Source organism: Odontesthes bonariensis, chromosome 19 (genome assembly GCF_027942865.1).
Source record: "Odontesthes bonariensis isolate fOdoBon6 chromosome 19, fOdoBon6.hap1, whole genome shotgun sequence".
Taxonomy (NCBI): domain Eukaryota; kingdom Metazoa; phylum Chordata; class Actinopteri; order Atheriniformes; family Atherinopsidae; genus Odontesthes; species Odontesthes bonariensis.
In genome coordinates this window covers 16310648-16327123 of record NC_134524.1, presented here as the reverse complement: position 1 = coordinate 16327123, position 16476 = coordinate 16310648, and the positions used below count along the sequence as shown (strand labels likewise).

The window sequence follows — 16476 nt, the reverse complement described above, 5'->3', positions numbered from 1 at the left end:
TCCTTCTTCAGCTATTCCTCCTTCATTCTTTCCCAGCATAGTTTAAAATGAGTCTTTATAGGTATAATTCCCAACTGAAATTCTTGAAATCCACAATCATTAATTGCTATTTGAAATAACTTTGTTTGTGTAAAAGAATCAAGTTCAGTAACATATGAGCTTAAAGTGTTTGCATGTAATACCCCCCTTCCAAGATTCTGAGCTGTAGTCTGTCCATGTGCTCCATCTGCCTTGAGGCTAATCTTATTTCTCTGCTAATCAGATCAGCAACTGTCAGGTTGTTCAATCTAAGATGTGCGCTGGAGTCAGTTCTATGGGCAGCATGAAATCTGTAGAATAGCTCATATTGGAGTGAGGCAGGTCTATGATCTGTGTAACTTTTTAAGTGAGCTTAAATAAGGGGAAATGGGTGATGAGAGGTGACAGAGGATGCGAGGGAATTCAAAAACAGGATAATCTGTGTGTGTAAACTACTACGGTAGAAAATAAAATTTAACCATCAAACTACAGCACCATTGTTTGACACCACTGAATAAGTATTTATTGAAAAATAATGGACATTTATTGTGATGTATGTAGTTTAATTTTGAAATGTATGCATTTACGATTTAAAATACCTTTCAATTAATTGTTTCAGAATAAACCATAACATTGCTTGCTACCGTTGGTTTATTTTAAACATTTCATTTGAAAAAAAATGTTGTACATCATTATTTTTGGCCTTTATGACTGATAGAAATGAAATGATATACTTTTTTGTTATAAAAAAACAGTAAACACAGGGAGCATTTTTATGAAACACAATAAAAGAAACACAGGATATTTCATTTATTAAATCATATAGTGATGCCATCTAAATCCCTGCCTCCATCCATTCCATCGACAGGGTGGATAATGAGAGGTGATTTGTTGCTGCCATTGTCATTCATATCCGGGTTAAAAAAAGGAAACATGGCCTCAGTGAAGTGGAGCTCTTTAAATGAATAGATGTGTGTCTTGGCTTCAGCGTCGTAAAAAGAAACCGCTCCATCCTCATAATCTAAAAGCACCCCAATGACATGCGGCTTCTGAGAGAGCCAGAGCAGCTCCGCCTGGCCTGCACATGCCCGGTACTCACTACCCTTCCTCAAACACACAGTCCAATAACCCTCATCTGGGCTCAGCGTGACCACACCTTTCCTGCTGATGGACTCTCGAGCGACACCTAAGTCCCATGCTGTCTTGTCTCCGACGTCAACCTCCCAGTAATGCCTGCCAGTGGTGAAACCCTGCAAAGCAAGATGGTATCAGGTAACTGTTCAGTTCTCAGAGAGTGAATCAGAAAGACTTCCACATTCCTTCAAGAATATATAGAAAATACACGTGTACTTACCCTGAGAGCAAGGACACATGGTGCTGTGTCAAAACGTGCAGGTATGTCCGGCAGGTTTTGTTCAATGTCTCCATCCTGTACTTGTCTCCCATCCTCTGAAAGAACCAGCCAGGGGTTGGCTGTCCTCGGGTCCAGACGGACATCAACTGGTAGACAGAAAGAGTTTACAGTATATGAATCTTCATCATCCTTTCATTCCTAAAATGATATCATATTTTGGTTCCATTGTTCCACCACCCTGGACAGGATAGCGTGGAAAACTAAAGTAAAACTCTGTGTTATAAAAGCTAGAAATATACCACTAACATGCCAGCAACCAGTAAATAAACAGATCACCAAAGTAGAAAAGTAGCCGTTAATTCTGGTGCTTAACCTATTTTATATTTACTCATCAATGGATCACATTTTTCACCCCCTTTCAGTGGATTTTTACATTATTCTCTCATTTTTAGTACCTAATCATAGAGCATGTTATGAAGTTTGAGGTAAATTACAGAATTTTCTATGACAACAGAGCAAAAGATCAAATAAGATCAGTGACAGATCCAGAAAGATGTGAGAGACAATAAAACTGTACCTGCATATCCTTGGATCTTCTCATGTTCTAGAAGTTACCAAGAACACATGATCAAAATCAAACAAGCCAAATGGATCTGTATTAATTCAATTCAACTCAGTTTTATTTATATAGCGCCAAATACAACAAATATCATCTCAAGGCACTTATTATCAGCAACCAGGATATTACATTAAAGTAGCTATATTGCCATACAATGAAAATCCTTCTAGACCTCGTATGGAAAGCTTCGTCAGTTCTGATTGCAGCTGCTTTTGAACGTTGGCCATCGCTCTCCTCATGGCACCCATACATGCGTCTGAATAGACAAAGATGTCTGAGCACGCTTTGGCAGATGGAGCAGAATGCACAGCTGGAAACCTCTGACACAAAGATAAACACAAAATAAAAGAAATGTGATCATCTTCATCCACAGACTAGCAAACTCAACTTTAGCATCCTTTACATGATGCTAAGTGGCTGAGCTTTTGTTGAGAAAAACACTGACATATAAAACCTACAAAACGGGAACTGCTCTTTGTGTTTTAGAATTTATAAGTGATAATTCTTTTCTTTTAGACTGTCCATCTTGCTTCATTAAACTCCTGACCTGCACAACATGAAGGTGGTCCTCTGTGTGGAAAAGCTGCTCCATCTCACTGCTCTTCTTCTGAAGCTCTGTGATTTCCTGCTCCAGTTCTGCGACGAACCTCTCCGCCCTCTGCTCTGCTGCTGCCTGCTTTCTCTGGATCATCTCCACCAGCTCCACTTGACTTCTCTCCATGGTACGACACAAAGCAGAGAAAACCTCTACGCTTTCCTCAATGTCCCTCTTTGAGTTTTCCTGTGAGTATTGAGCAACGAACAAACGTCATTTGATTAACTGGAATCAATAATAACAAAACAAGTGGTCTCCTGAGAAGAAAAGGTTTAAGTATTTTGATATGTAGAGAGTGTGTTACATGCTTAAATTTGCACAGAGGAAATAGCCGTTTAAATCGTTGTAGGATCTAACATCAACTCACTTTGCTAAGTTCAACGTTATGTTTAATCTCCTTCACTTTCTGCTGTCTGTCCTGGATCATCTGCTGAACATCGATGTCAATTCTTTTTATCTGGGCCTTAATGCCAGAGCAGAATAGAAAAAAAAACCATAAAAGTTTCCACAGCAGTAATGTGATAAAGCAAGTGAAGAAGAGTTTTGGACCTCACCTTCATCTCCTGGCTCTCTCGCTCCACTGGGACAGTGTCGTGAGACCGGTGGTCTGTTTCAGTGCACAGAACACAAACACACCTCCGGTCATTTCTGCAGAACAGCTCCAAGAGCCTATGGTGCTGTTTACAGATCCTGTTGTGCAGCATTGCCACAGGTTCAATCAGCTTGTGAATCTTCAGGGTGGAAACTCTCAGGTGAGGCTCCAGGTGAATCTCACAGTACGAGGTCAAGCATATGAGGCAGGACTTTAGGGCCTTAGTTTGCTCTCCCACACATACATCGCAGCATATTGTTTTTCCCTCCACTGACGTCACGTCGTTCTGCCTTCTGATTCGAATCTGCTGAGACATTTCTTTAGCAAAAGAATTTTCACAAAGCTCTGGGCGTCCCTCAAACTCTGTTTGACATCTAGGGCAGCTGATGGCAAGATTGTCATCCCAGTGCGATGTGATGCAGGTGAAGCAGAAGCTGTGGCCGCAGGGGATGGAGACGGGCTCTAAGAAAACATCCTGACAGATACAGCACTGAAACTGCACCTCTGAAAGAAGAACACTGGGGGAAGCCATGACCTCAGGACTACAGGAGGAACATCAGTATTAAAAAAAAAAAGAAAATTTCTTTTATAGTCTGAATCATTTACAGAGGGCATACATTGTTGGTCAGATTAAACATTACATTTATAATTACAGTACTGTTTAAAAGTCTGTAGCCACCCCTCAATTCTTTATATATTGCCGGGAAAACAGGAAACAGGTGCAGCAATTTCTTGAAACCTGTGAAAACATAAGAATAGGTACAGCATATAAAGCAAAATTAGTTTATACAATTCAACATGCTTGAAAGTCAATATTAGCACCGCCTGAACCCTCTTAGAGAAGCTGTCATGTCATTTTATACTTTACTCGTTTTACGTTTTTTTTTTTTTTTTTTTTTTTTTTTTTTTACAGTGCTCAACCTTCTGTTGTGCACCCAAAATTTTGTTGTACCCTGGTGTGCAATGACAATAAATTAAAAAAGCAGCCAATATCTAAAGAAAAACTTCAAAAGACTTTCAGAAAGCCTGTACAATTATGGCTCAAGACCACTTTAAAAGATCACAAGAAAGTCTGGCTCCTTTGACACATAATATAAAGCAATGAGGGGTGGATTAAAACGTTTGGACAGACCTGTATAAAAAAATTCATCCAACAAAAATTAGATAAAATTCACCATAGGAATTTTCTTATTTTTCTAATGTAGGCAATGTAAGCACTTCTATTACAGTCAGACACATATGATCATTAGCTTGAAGCTATTCAAAAGTGTCCTGTGATCAAAGTCCAGCTGCATGAATCAACCTCTCACTCTCTGTCAGTTCAGCTTGGTATTTTCCGACCATGTTTCAAACAGAGCTACAACACTGTAGTACTTCCTCTTTTCTTTTCCTTCCAGTGTAATTCAGCATTCTATAAATATTTGAGTACACAACACAGTAACACACAATTCTCACATGGGAATAACAACTAAAGGCTTCACATATTTGTCCCCTTCTACATTACTTTGTACCTGTGCAGTACAACATATTGCAGACACATTGACACTATTGTATTTGTTCAATCCAAATGCTAAAACGTACCCAGCTTTCAGTCTCAGTCTTCCTTTTCCTGAATGTGAGAGATGACCTCAGAGGGAGCAAAGGCAAATACTGGCATTGTGGCTGTGAAGCCAAAGTCCTCCCATTCAGCTGGTACCACTCCCTCTGGGATTCTTTTTGCATGTTGTTCACCAGTGGGAGGAGTAAAGTCTGGATCAGTTGCAGTACTGGATTTGTTTTGTGTAGTATGTCTTTGTGCTCTATTTGTATCATAGCTGTTGGCCTGAGCAACACAGAAGAAGCTGATATTCACTTCAGCACTCTTAGAGACTTTATTTCAAACAGATAAAATACATTTAAATAACCTGATACAAAATAAATTTAAATAATGAAAGGAAGAACGCTCAACACAGTCTTACATAATTTGTAGATCAAGCTTTATTAGAGAATGATTCGTTTTACTGATGCAGATAGATAAAGAACACAAAATGATGTATGAATATATTTAAAACTCTGACTTCCTCCTCTCTTGTCATGGCTTCAGAGATTTACTCTTCACGGAAAACTGAGACCAAATCCCCTTTGATCTGAAAAACTGGATTTATGGAAAAAGAAAAGAGGCCACACAAGAACACACAATGTAAATGTTAGCACCAGCTGATAATATGTACATTTTCTGAATTAAAAGTAAATGCAATTAAACTGTGGACAATGATTGAAAAATAGATTGAAATCAGAGTCTCACCTCTGCCACCACCTCTTGTATCTCTGATTCAGACAGTGTACCAAGAGACTTTAATGTCATTCTCAATCCCACTACAAAATCTGTTGACACAATATACAAAATGTTATACTCAATAATAATATAATAAATGTTACAATAATAAAAATCTATACTTAGAAATTAAAAGATTTGTAGCTTCAGCAAAAGAAGATATATGCATCTGAATCCACAGATATTAATTACACTTTACACCTCCATTAAACTGTAAAGTTGAGTCTCTACGATGACGTGAACATCATGAATAGTAGCCAAGTTTCTGCTTTTGGCATCAACTAAACCATACCAAAAACATAACTGATGCTGGAATTGATGAAAATTAAAAAAAAAAATAATCCAAATACCGATTTAAGACAAGATTATTCTATTTATTTATTGTCCCCTCTAAAGGATGACAATGTTGAGTAATAAGTCCATTTACTCACTTGGCCCTTTGGTTGTAGGTGGAATTAGTTTTGGTGAGATGGAGTTTGTTGACATGAAAAGAGGACAGTGTAAGGATTAATCCACATTTTGTTCATAACCTGCCATTTGTTAAACATACGTAAAAGGTAGTGATGGTAATAAAGTGAACAAAGTCAATATAGTTTTTTATTAAAGAAGAAACTAAAGTATAATAGTGTAAAACTAGAGTATAGTTTGCATTTTAAGCTGATAATAGAAAACTAACAACTTATTTCCCTGAATTACTAATACTAAAACTAACCCATTGGGAAAAGCTGAATTGTCTTTTCACATCAATACATACGTGTATAAAGTCAAACATCTTACCAGTAGCTGCAGTGATGCTGATTCCACTGCTTCTGACGTTCTCAAACACAGAGAAGAGAGTGAATGTGTATTTAGTTCTTGCAATTAAAGATGACACTGTGTGAGTTACTGCTCCATTTCCATCTGGTGCACTGATGTTTGTCTCTGTACCATTACACTGGAGAACAAAGCTGACATTGTTGTTCACTTTATTCCACTGCAGAGTGATACTGGTCTTATTTTGTGCTGATGGTCTGAAGCTTTGAGTATTTATTGGAGCTAGTTGAGAAAAACAGAGTAAAGAGCAATGTTATAAATATGGCTCACAAGTGTTAAGCTGCATCATTTCTACTGAACATTATATTCAGCATCATGTTCGGGAGAGAGGTCATTATAAAAAGCTGTATACATATAGAAGGTGATCATAAAATGAAAACCACAGCTCCCTCCAAAAACATAGTGAATGGTCAATTTATTTGAATCACTTGGATCAGTAAAAAACCCCAATATGTTTTGACAAATTTTTACGTGAGCTAATTGTATTTAAAAAGAGCTTGTTGTTGCTGTTTACAGCTGCTGTTGATGATAAAATGGTTGCAGTTAACTAGAATGACCTGATGAGTGACAGGAACATTTAAAAAAATCTAATTAATGAAAACTTTATCCAAAGAACTGTCTTTAAAATGTATCAAACATAACAAGAGTTTTTTTTATTGTCCACAGAGGAAACACAACAGTCAGATATACCTGGTTCATAAAACACTGATCACATTAAACTTCTCACCAGTAACAGCTGTAAGTTGTAGTCCACTGCTTCTGACGTTCTCAAACACAGAGAAGAGAGTGAATGTGTATTTAGTTCCAGCAGTGAGAGATGAGACTGTGTGAGCTACTGCTCCATCTCCATCTGGTGCACTGATGTTTGTCTCTGCACCATTAAACTGGAGAACAAAGCTGACATTGTTGTTCACTTGATTCCACTGCAGAGTGATACTGGTCTCATTTTGTGCTGATGGTCTGAAGCTTTGAGTATTTATTGGAGCTGGGAGAGAAAATTGAGAAATTAACAATTTAATAAACATGGTATTTAAGAGCTGAAAAATAAACATTTGTATTCCACATATAACTGATATTTGTGCTTTGGAAATAATTCAGTATTAAACTCATATTAGATCAATCAACAGAATGCATGTACGTGACTCTGTTTAAAAATGTATCTTGAGACGTTTGTGACAGTTTGAGTGTTGTTGCTGAGTATAGATATTTACTGACTGATAGTTTCCATTATTTTAAGATTAGAAAAATGCAAACATTCATTTACCCATGTTCCTACAAGATAATTGGAACTGAAAAAAACATTTTATTATTGGCAACTGCTGTTATTCATTGAAAGTGCTGCTACTACAGTGTAACTAAAATGCGTTTTTAAGTTGAAAGCACAATTTGCAGCTTAATTTTAAAACCACTCTTTAATTAAAGAACATCTCAGGACTTGAAAAGAGATATAATGTTTTATTTATGTCTCAATAGCAGATACAACATTGTACAGATATAGTTGGTTCATAAAACACTGATCACATTAAACTTCTCACCAGTGACGGCTGTAAGTTGTAGTCCACTGCTTCTGACGTTCTCAAACACAGAGAAGAGAGTGAATGTGTATTTAGTTCCAGCAGTGAGAGATGAGACTGTGTGAGTTACTGCTCCATCTCCATCTGGTGCACTGATGTTTGTCTCTGCACCATTAAACTGGAGAACAAAGCTGACATTGTTGTTCACTTGATTCCACTGCAGAGTGATACTGGTCTCATTTTGTGCTGATGGTCTGAAGCTTTGAGTATTTATTGGAGCTGGGAGAGAAAATTGAGAAATTAACAATTTAATAAACATGGTATTTAAGAGCTGAAAAATAAACATTTGTATTCCACATATAACTGATATTTGTGCTTTGGAAATAATTCAGTATTAAACTCATATTAGATCAATCAACAGAATGCATGTACGTGACTCTGTTTAAAAATGTATCTTGAGACGTTTGTGACAGTTTGAGTGTTGTTGCTGAGTATAGATATTTACTGACTGATAGTTTACATTATTTTAAGATTAGAAAAATGCAAACATTCATTTACCCATGTTCCTACAAGATAATTGGAACTGAAAAAAACATTTTATTATTGGCAACTGCTGTTATTCATTGAAAGTGCTGCTACTACAGTGTAACTAAAATGCGTTTTTAAGTTGAAAGCACAATTTGCAGCTTAATTTTAAAACCACTCTTTAATTAAAGAACATCTCAGGACTTGAAAAGAGATATAATGTTTTATTTATGTCTCAATAGCAGATACAACATTGTACAGATATAGTTGGTTCATAAAACACTGATCACATTAAACTTCTCACCAGTGACGGCTGTAAGTTGTAGTCCACTGCTTCTGACGTTCTCAAACACAGAGAAGAGAGTGAATGTGTATTTACTTCCAGCAGTGAGAGATGAGACTGTGTGAGTTACTGCTCCATCTCCATCTGGTGCACTGATGTTTGTCTCTGCACCATTAAACTGGAGAACAAAGCTGACATTGTTGTTCACTTGGTTCCACTGCAGAGTGATACTGGTCTCATCTTGTGATGATGGTCTGAAGCTTTGAGTATTAATTGGAGCTGGGAGAGAAAAGTGTAAAAGTGATTATCTTTGAAAATATGGGACTCAAAGTTTTGAAGCTGCACCATTTCTGGTACACACTACATCAGCATTGTGCTCAGGCAAAGGTCAATATAAAACCCCTAGTGGCTGATCATGCAGTTGAAACAACAAACCACAATAAATTTAGTGAGAAAGGCGCTTGAGGGAGGATCAGAAAAAGTATGACATGCTTGTGCTAATATTTCTTTGTGTTTACTGATGCTAATGAGAGCTTTTTTTTCAATTTGTAACTGCTGTTGATGATAAAAAGGCAGCAGTTAATGAGACAAGATTTGGTAAAATAATTCTTTGTCAACTTTTTGATGAAAGAACTGCATCTAAACTGCATAATACATTACAATGTTGATGTTACGGTACAAACAGAATGCAACTAAGCACAGATATTCATGTTTGAAAATGCGCTTATTATCAATTATATCTCACCAGTAACAGCTGTAAGTTGTAGTCCACTGCTTCTGACGTTCTCAAACACAGAGAAGAGAGTGAATGTGTATTTAGTTCCAGCAGTGAGAGATGACACTGTGTGAGTTACTGCTCCATCTCCATCTGGTGCACTGATGTTTGTCTCTGTACCATTAAACTGGAGAACAAAGCTGACATTGTTGTTCACTTTATTCCACTGCAGAGTGATACTGGTCTCATTTTGTGCTGATGGTCTGAAGCTTTGAGTATTTATTGGAGCTGGGAGAGAAAATTGAGCAATTAACAATTTAATAAACATGGTATTTAACAGCTGAAATATCAACATTTCTTTTTCAAACATCACTAATGATTTTGCTTTGGAAGTAATTCAGTATTAAACTCATATTAGATCAATCAACAGAATGCATGTACGTGAATCTGTATAAAAATGTATCTTGAGACGTTTGTGACAGTTTGAGTGTTGTTGCTGAGTATAGATATTTACTGACTGAAAGTTTCCATTATTGAAAGATCAGAAAAATGCAAACATTCATTTACCCATGTTCCTACAAGTTAATTGGATCTGATAAAAACATTTTATCATCGGTAACTGCTGTTATTTGTTGAAAGTGCTGCTACTAAGGTGTATCTTGAAGTGGAAGGCCCAATTTAAAGCTTGATTTTAAAACCACTCTTTAATTAAAGAACATTTAAGGACTTGAAAAGAGATTATAATGTTTAATTCATGTCCCAATAGCAAATTCAACATTGTACAGATATTTTTGGTTCATAAAACACTGATGATATGAAACTTCTCACCAGTGGCAGCTGTAAGTTGTAGTCCACTGCTTCTGACGTTCTCAAACACAGAGAAGAGAGTGAATGTGTATTTAGTTCCAGCAGTGAGAGATGAGACTGTGTGAGTTACTGCTCCATCTCCATCTGGTGCACTGATGTTTGTCTCTGCACCATTAAACTGGAGAACAAAGCTGACATTGTTGTTCACTTGATTCCACTGCAGAGTGATACTGGTCTCATTTTGTGCTGATGGTCTGAAGCTTTGAGTATTTATTGGAGCTGGGAGAGAAAATTGAGCAATTAACAATTTAATAAACATGGTGCATCAAATCTTTATCATCAAAATTTCTATTGCACATGTCACTGATGATTGAGCTTTGAAGAGAAGTCAGTATTACAGTTATAATTCATGAGAAAACAGAATGCATGTACATGGATCTGTATAAACATCTATCTCAAAACATTTATGACTGTTTGAGTGTTGTTGCTGAGTATAAATATTTACTGACTGATAGTTTCCATTATTTTAAGATTAGAAAAATGCAAACATGCATTTACCCATGTTCCTCCAAGTTAATTGGAACTGATAAAAGCATTTTATTATTGGCAACTGCTGTGATTTGTTTAAAGTGCTGCTACTACAGTGTAACTAAAATGCACTTTTGAGTGGAAGGAACAATTTGCTGCATAATTTTAAAACCACTCTTTAATTAAAGAACATCTCAGGACTTGAAAAGAGATTATAATGTTTAATTTATGTCTCAATAGCAGATACAACATTGTACAGATATACTTGGTTCATAAAACACTGATGATATGAAACTTCTCACCAGTGACGGCTGTAAGTTGTAGTCCACTGCTTCTGACGTTCTCAAACACAGAGAAGAGAGTGAATGTGTATTTAGTTCCAGCAGTGAGAGATGAGACTGTGTGAGTTACTGCTCCATCTCCATCTGCTGCACTGATGTTTGTCTCTGCACCATTAAACTGGAGAACAAAGCTGACATTGTTGTTCACTTGATTCCACTGCAGAGTGATACTGGTCTCATTTTGACTTGATTTTCTGAAGCCTTGTGCGTTTTGAGGAGCTGACAAAAAAAATTGAGAATTGAGTCATTTCTTTCTGATTGTTATACAGTACAGAGTAATGCGTCTTTCAACACTTTAAGAGTGGTTTGATTGGAAACATGAAGCCTTTAAAGTCAGACAATTAGACTGTTCATAGGGAGATTTACCTAAAATTTATCGACAGAAACGTTATAAATATTCATTATATATATTATCTCACCAGTCACTGCAGTAATACTGATTCCACTGCTTCTGACGTTCTCAAACACAGAGAAGAGAGTGAATGTGTATTTAGTCCCAGCAGTGAGAGATGAGACTGTGAAAGTTACTGTTCCATTTCCATTTGGTGCCTCTATGTTCAAAGTGGTACCATTAAACTGGAGAACAAAGCTGACATTGTTGTTCACTTGATTCCACTGCATAGTGATACTGGTCTCATCTTGTGCTGATGGTCTGAAGCTTTGAGTATTTATTGGAGCTGGGAGAGAAAATTGAGCAATTAACAATTTAATAAACATGGTATCTAACAGCTGAAACATCAACATTTCTATTTCAAACATCATGATGATTTTGCTTTGGAAGTAATTCAGTATTAAACTCATATTAGATCAATCAACAGAATGCATGTACGTGAATCTGTATAAAAATGTATCTTGAGACGTTTGTGACAGTTTGAGTGTTGTTGCTGAGTATAGATATTTACTGACTGATAGTTTCCATTATTTTAAGATTAGAAAAATGCAAACATTCATTTACCCATGTTCCTACAAGATAATTGGAACTGAAAAAAGCATTTTATCAATGGCAACTGCTGTAATTCATTGAAAGTGCTGCTACTACAGTGTAACTAAAATGCGTTTTTAAGTTGAAAGCACAATTTGCAGCTTAATTTTAAAACCACTCTTTAATTAAAGAACATCTCAGGACTTGAAAAGAGATATAATGTTTAATTTAAGTCTCAATAGCAGATACAACATTGTACAGATATACTTGGTTCATAAAACACTGATGATATGAAACTTCTCACCAGTGACGGCTGTAAGTTGTAGTCCACTGCTTCTGACGTTCTCAAACACAGAGAAGAGAGTGAATGTGTATTTACTTCCAGCAGTGAGAGATGAGACTGTGTGAGTTACTGCTCCATCTCCATCTGGTGCACTGATGTTTGTCTCTGCACCATTAAACTGGAGAACAAAGCTGACATTGTTGTTCACTTGGTTCCACTGCAGAGTGATACTGGTCTCATCTTGTGATGATGGTCTGAAGCTTTGAGTATTAATTGGAGCTGGGAGAGAAAAGTGTAAAAGTGATTATCTTTGAAAATATGGGACTCAAAGTTTTGAAGCTGCACCATTTCTGGTACACACTACATCAGCATTGTGCTCAGGCAAAGGTCAATATAAAACCCCTAGTGGCTGATCATGCAGTTGAAACAACAAACCACAATAAATTTAGTGAGAAAGGCGCTTGAGGGAGGATCAGAAAAAGTATGACATGCTTGTGCTAATATTTCTTTGTGTTTACTGATGCTAATGAGAGCTTTTTTTTCAATTTGTAACTGCTGTTGATGATAAAAAGGCAGCAGTTAATGAGACAAGATTTGGTAAAATAATTCTTTGTCAACTTTTTGATGAAAGAACTGCATCTAAACTGCATAATACATTACAATGTTGATGTTACGGTACAAACAGAATGCAACTAAGCACAGATATTCATGTTTGAAAATGCGCTTATTATCAATTATATCTCACCAGTAACAGCTGTAAGTTGTAGTCCACTGCTTCTGACGTTCTCAAACACAGAGAAGAGAGTGAATGTGTATTTAGTTCCAGCAGTGAGAGATGACACTGTGTGAGTTACTGCTCCATCTCCATCTGGTGCACTGATGTTTGTCTCTGTACCATTAAACTGGAGAACAAAGCTGACATTGTTGTTCACTTTATTCCACTGCAGAGTGATACTGGTCTCATTTTGTGCTGATGGTCTGAAGCTTTGAGTATTTATTGGAGCTGGGAGAGAAAATTGAGCAATTAACAATTTAATAAACATGGTATTTAACAGCTGAAATATCAACATTTCTTTTTCAAACATCACTAATGATTTTGCTTTGGAAGTAATTCAGTATTAAACTCATATTAGATCAATCAACAGAATGCATGTACGTGAATCTGTATAAAAATGTATCTTGAGACGTTTGTGACAGTTTGAGTGTTGTTGCTGAGTATAGATATTTACTGACTGAAAGTTTCCATTATTGAAAGATCAGAAAAATGCAAACATTCATTTACCCATGTTCCTACAAGTTAATTGGATCTGATAAAAACATTTTATCATCGGTAACTGCTGTTATTTGTTGAAAGTGCTGCTACTAAGGTGTATCTTGAAGTGGAAGGCCCAATTTAAAGCTTGATTTTAAAACCACTCTTTAATTAAAGAACATTTAAGGACTTGAAAAGAGATTATAATGTTTAATTCATGTCCCAATAGCAAATTCAACATTGTACAGATATTTTTGGTTCATAAAACACTGATGATATGAAACTTCTCACCAGTGGCAGCTGTAAGTTGTAGTCCACTGCTTCTGACGTTCTCAAACACAGAGAAGAGAGTGAATGTGTATTTAGTTCCAGCAGTGAGAGATGAGACTGTGTGAGTTACTGCTCCATCTCCATCTGGTGCACTGATGTTTGTCTCTGCACCATTAAACTGGAGAACAAAGCTGACATTGTTGTTCACTTGATTCCACTGCAGAGTGATACTGGTCTCATTTTGTGCTGATGGTCTGAAGCTTTGAGTATTTATTGGAGCTGGGAGAGAAAATTGAGCAATTAACAATTTAATAAACATGGTGCATCAAATCTTTATCATCAAAATTTCTATTGCACATGTCACTGATGATTGAGCTTTGAAGAGAAGTCAGTATTACAGTTATAATTCATGAGAAAACAGAATGCATGTACATGGATCTGTATAAACATCTATCTCAAAACATTTATGACTGTTTGAGTGTTGTTGCTGAGTATAAATATTTACTGACTGATAGTTTCCATTATTTTAAGATTAGAAAAATGCAAACATGCATTTACCCATGTTCCTCCAAGTTAATTGGAACTGATAAAAGCATTTTATTATTGGCAACTGCTGTGATTTGTTTAAAGTGCTGCTACTACAGTGTAACTAAAATGCACTTTTGAGTGGAAGGAACAATTTGCTGCATAATTTTAAAACCACTCTTTAATTAAAGAACATCTCAGGACTTGAAAAGAGATTATAATGTTTAATTTATGTCTCAATAGCAGATACAACATTGTACAGATATACTTGGTTCATAAAACACTGATGATATGAAACTTCTCACCAGTGACGGCTGTAAGTTGTAGTCCACTGCTTCTGACGTTCTCAAACACAGAGAAGAGAGTGAATGTGTATTTAGTTCCAGCAGTGAGAGATGAGACTGTGTGAGTTACTGCTCCATCTCCATCTGCTGCACTGATGTTTGTCTCTGCACCATTAAACTGGAGAACAAAGCTGACATTGTTGTTCACTTGATTCCACTGCAGAGTGATACTGGTCTCATTTTGACTTGATTTTCTGAAGCCTTGTGCGTTTTGAGGAGCTGACAAAAAAAATTGAGAATTGAGTCATTTCTTTCTGATTGTTATACAGTACAGAGTAATGCGTCTTTCAACACTTTAAGAGTGGTTTGATTGGAAACATGAAGCCTTTAAAGTCAGACAATTAGACTGTTCATAGGGAGATTTACCTAAAATTTATCGACAGAAACGTTATAAATATTCATTATATATATTATCTCACCAGTCACTGCAGTAATACTGATTCCACTGCTTCTGACGTTCTCAAACACAGAGAAGAGAGTGAATGTGTATTTAGTCCCAGCAGTGAGAGATGAGACTGTGAAAGTTACTGTTCCATTTCCATTTGGTGCCTCTATGTTCAAAGTGGTACCATTAAACTGGAGAACAAAGCTGACATTGTTGTTCACTTGATTCCACTGCATAGTGATACTGGTCTCATCTTGTGCTGATGGTCTGAAGCTTTGAGTATTTATTGGAGCTGGGAGAGAAAATTGAGCAATTAACAATTTAATAAACATGGTATCTAACAGCTGAAACATCAACATTTCTATTTCAAACATCATGATGATTTTGCTTTGGAAGTAATTCAGTATTAAACTCATATTAGATCAATCAACAGAATGCATGTACGTGAATCTGTATAAAAATGTATCTTGAGACGTTTGTGACAGTTTGAGTGTTGTTGCTGAGTATAGATATTTACTGACTGATAGTTTCCATTATTTTAAGATTAGAAAAATGCAAACATTCATTTACCCATGTTCCTACAAGATAATTGGAACTGAAAAAAGCATTTTATCAATGGCAACTGCTGTAATTCATTGAAAGTGCTGCTACTACAGTGTAACTAAAATGCGTTTTTAAGTTGAAAGCACAATTTGCAGCTTAATTTTAAAACCACTCTTTAATTAAAGAACATCTCAGGACTTGAAAAGAGATATAATGTTTAATTTAAGTCTCAATAGCAGATTCAACATTGTACAGATATACTTGGTTCATAAAACACTGATGATATGAAACTTCTCACCAGTGACGGCTGTAAGTTGTAGTCCACTGCTTCTGACGTTCTCAAACACAGAGAAGAGAGTGAATGTGTATTTAGTTCCAGCAGTGAGAGATGAGACTGTGTGAGTTACTGCTCCATCTCCATCTGGTGCACTGATGTTTGTCTCTGTACCATTAAACTGGAGAACAAAACTGACATTGTTGTTCACTTGGTTCCACTGCAGAGTGATACTGGTCTCATCTTGTGCTGATGGTCTGAAGCTTTGAGTATTAATTGGAGCTGGGAGAGAAAAGTGTCAAAGTTATTATCTTTAAAAATATGGGACTCAAAGTTTTGAAGCTGTACAATTTCTGGTACACACTACATCAGCATTGTTTTACCTGAAAGTATTTTATCTGCACTCTTCATTTTTAAATGAATTAATAAATGATTATTTTGAATGGGTTTTTAATTTTTAATTATTTTATTTTTTTAAATGATTTTATTGCCTTCTTGTGATGTATGTAGCTGTAAAACACTTTGAATTACCTTGTGTACGAATTGTGCTCTATAAATAAAATTGCCTTGCCATTGTGCTCAGGCAAAGGTGAATATAAAACCCCTAGTGGCTGATCATGCAGTTGAAACAACAAACTACAATAAATTTAGTGGCAAAGG

The 16476-nt window shown here is 36.3% G+C and overlaps 3 protein-coding genes and 1 long non-coding RNA gene across 4 annotated transcripts in view; all 4 read right to left on the bottom strand.

Annotated features, from left to right (window-relative positions):
• Positions 1-659: 659 nt before the first annotated feature.
• LOC142368465 (E3 ubiquitin-protein ligase TRIM39-like) lies at positions 660-4954 on the bottom strand. Its single transcript, XM_075450640.1, has 8 exons — positions 4760-4954; positions 3141-3917; positions 2954-3049; positions 2539-2772; positions 2164-2311; positions 1950-1976; positions 1373-1518; positions 660-1268 (listed from the first exon to the last, which is right to left on the bottom strand). Exons 2-8 carry the CDS (start codon positions 3708-3710, stop codon positions 837-839), a joined length of 1653 nt encoding a protein of 550 aa, XP_075306755.1. The 5' UTR covers positions 3711-3917; positions 4760-4954; the 3' UTR covers positions 660-836.
• Positions 4955-5137: 183 nt separating this feature from the next.
• Positions 5138-6092, bottom strand: LOC142369553 (uncharacterized). Its single transcript, XR_012767634.1, has 3 exons — positions 5924-6092; positions 5463-5542; positions 5138-5312 (listed from the first exon to the last, which is right to left on the bottom strand). It is a non-coding gene; the product is annotated as an uncharacterized LOC142369553 (long non-coding RNA).
• Positions 6093-14543: 8451 nt separating this feature from the next.
• Positions 14544-15573, bottom strand: LOC142368688 (chitinase A1-like). Its single transcript, XM_075450884.1, has 3 exons — positions 15570-15573; positions 15034-15291; positions 14544-14833 (listed from the first exon to the last, which is right to left on the bottom strand). Exons 1-3 carry the CDS (start codon positions 15571-15573, stop codon positions 14544-14546), a joined length of 552 nt encoding a protein of 183 aa, XP_075306999.1.
• A 235-nt stretch (positions 15574-15808) lies between these two features.
• The window catches only part of LOC142368687 (fibronectin-like), a 104187-nt gene continuing 103519 nt past the window's right edge, over positions 15809-16476 (bottom strand). The window contains exon 17 of the mRNA XM_075450883.1: positions 15809-16098. Coding sequence (XP_075306998.1) covers positions 15809-16098 — 290 coding nt within the window. The remainder of the gene's footprint in view (positions 16099-16476) is intronic.